Source organism: Phaethon lepturus, unplaced genomic scaffold (assembly GCF_000687285.1).
Source record: "Phaethon lepturus isolate BGI_N335 unplaced genomic scaffold, ASM68728v1 scaffold34445, whole genome shotgun sequence".
NCBI classification, from domain to species: Eukaryota; Metazoa; Chordata; class Aves; order Phaethontiformes; family Phaethontidae; genus Phaethon; species Phaethon lepturus.
Genome location: NW_010543179.1, coordinates 1 through 486, shown reverse-complemented (window position 1 = coordinate 486; position 486 = coordinate 1). Strand labels below are relative to the sequence as shown.

At 56.6% G+C, this 486-nt stretch overlaps 1 protein-coding gene across 1 annotated transcript in view; it reads right to left on the bottom strand.

Annotated features, from left to right (window-relative positions):
* Window positions 1-482, bottom strand: part of RASL12 (RAS-like, family 12) — a gene marked incomplete at its 5' end in the record, with an annotated part of 2,909 nt that extends 2,427 nt beyond the window's left edge. Inside the window, 2 exons of the mRNA XM_010288274.1 lie at window positions 301-357; window positions 467-482. Coding sequence (XP_010286576.1) covers window positions 301-357; window positions 467-482 — 73 coding nt within the window. The remainder of the gene's footprint in view (window positions 1-300; window positions 358-466) is intronic.
* Between the last annotated feature and the right edge of the window lie 4 nt (window positions 483-486).

Genomic DNA, 486 nt, shown 5'->3' with positions numbered 1-486 from the left:
TCCGAACGCCCCCCAATAATTTGGTTTGCAGTTTCTTGGGGGTGATGCGAGGAGCTGGCGTTTCCCCGCGGGACATGCCCACGGAGAGAGGCACTGCTTTCACCTCTGTTTTCACAGGCGGGTTTGGGTCAAATCCAGCCTTTCTGTTGTTTTTCATGTAATTTTGGGTGGGGTTTTTTTCTTTTTTTTTTTTTCCCCTTAAATGCCATATTCGTGGGAAATGCGGGAGATGGGAAGGATGCTCCGTGGGAGCTCGTGAGGGGACAACTGGGGGAAACACTCATGGAGAAAGCGTCTTACCCAAGTTTGGATCATACTCGCTTATGAACCTCCTGGTTAGAAACTTCACGGTCAGGGCTGCAGGAGGTGAAAGAGGCGGGTGAGGCGGGCGTCCCCCCCAGCACCGGCACCCCGGCAACCCCCCCGATGCCCGGCCATCCCCGTGGTGGCAGGGCGCCCATCTCACCTGACTTGCCGGCCCCTTGG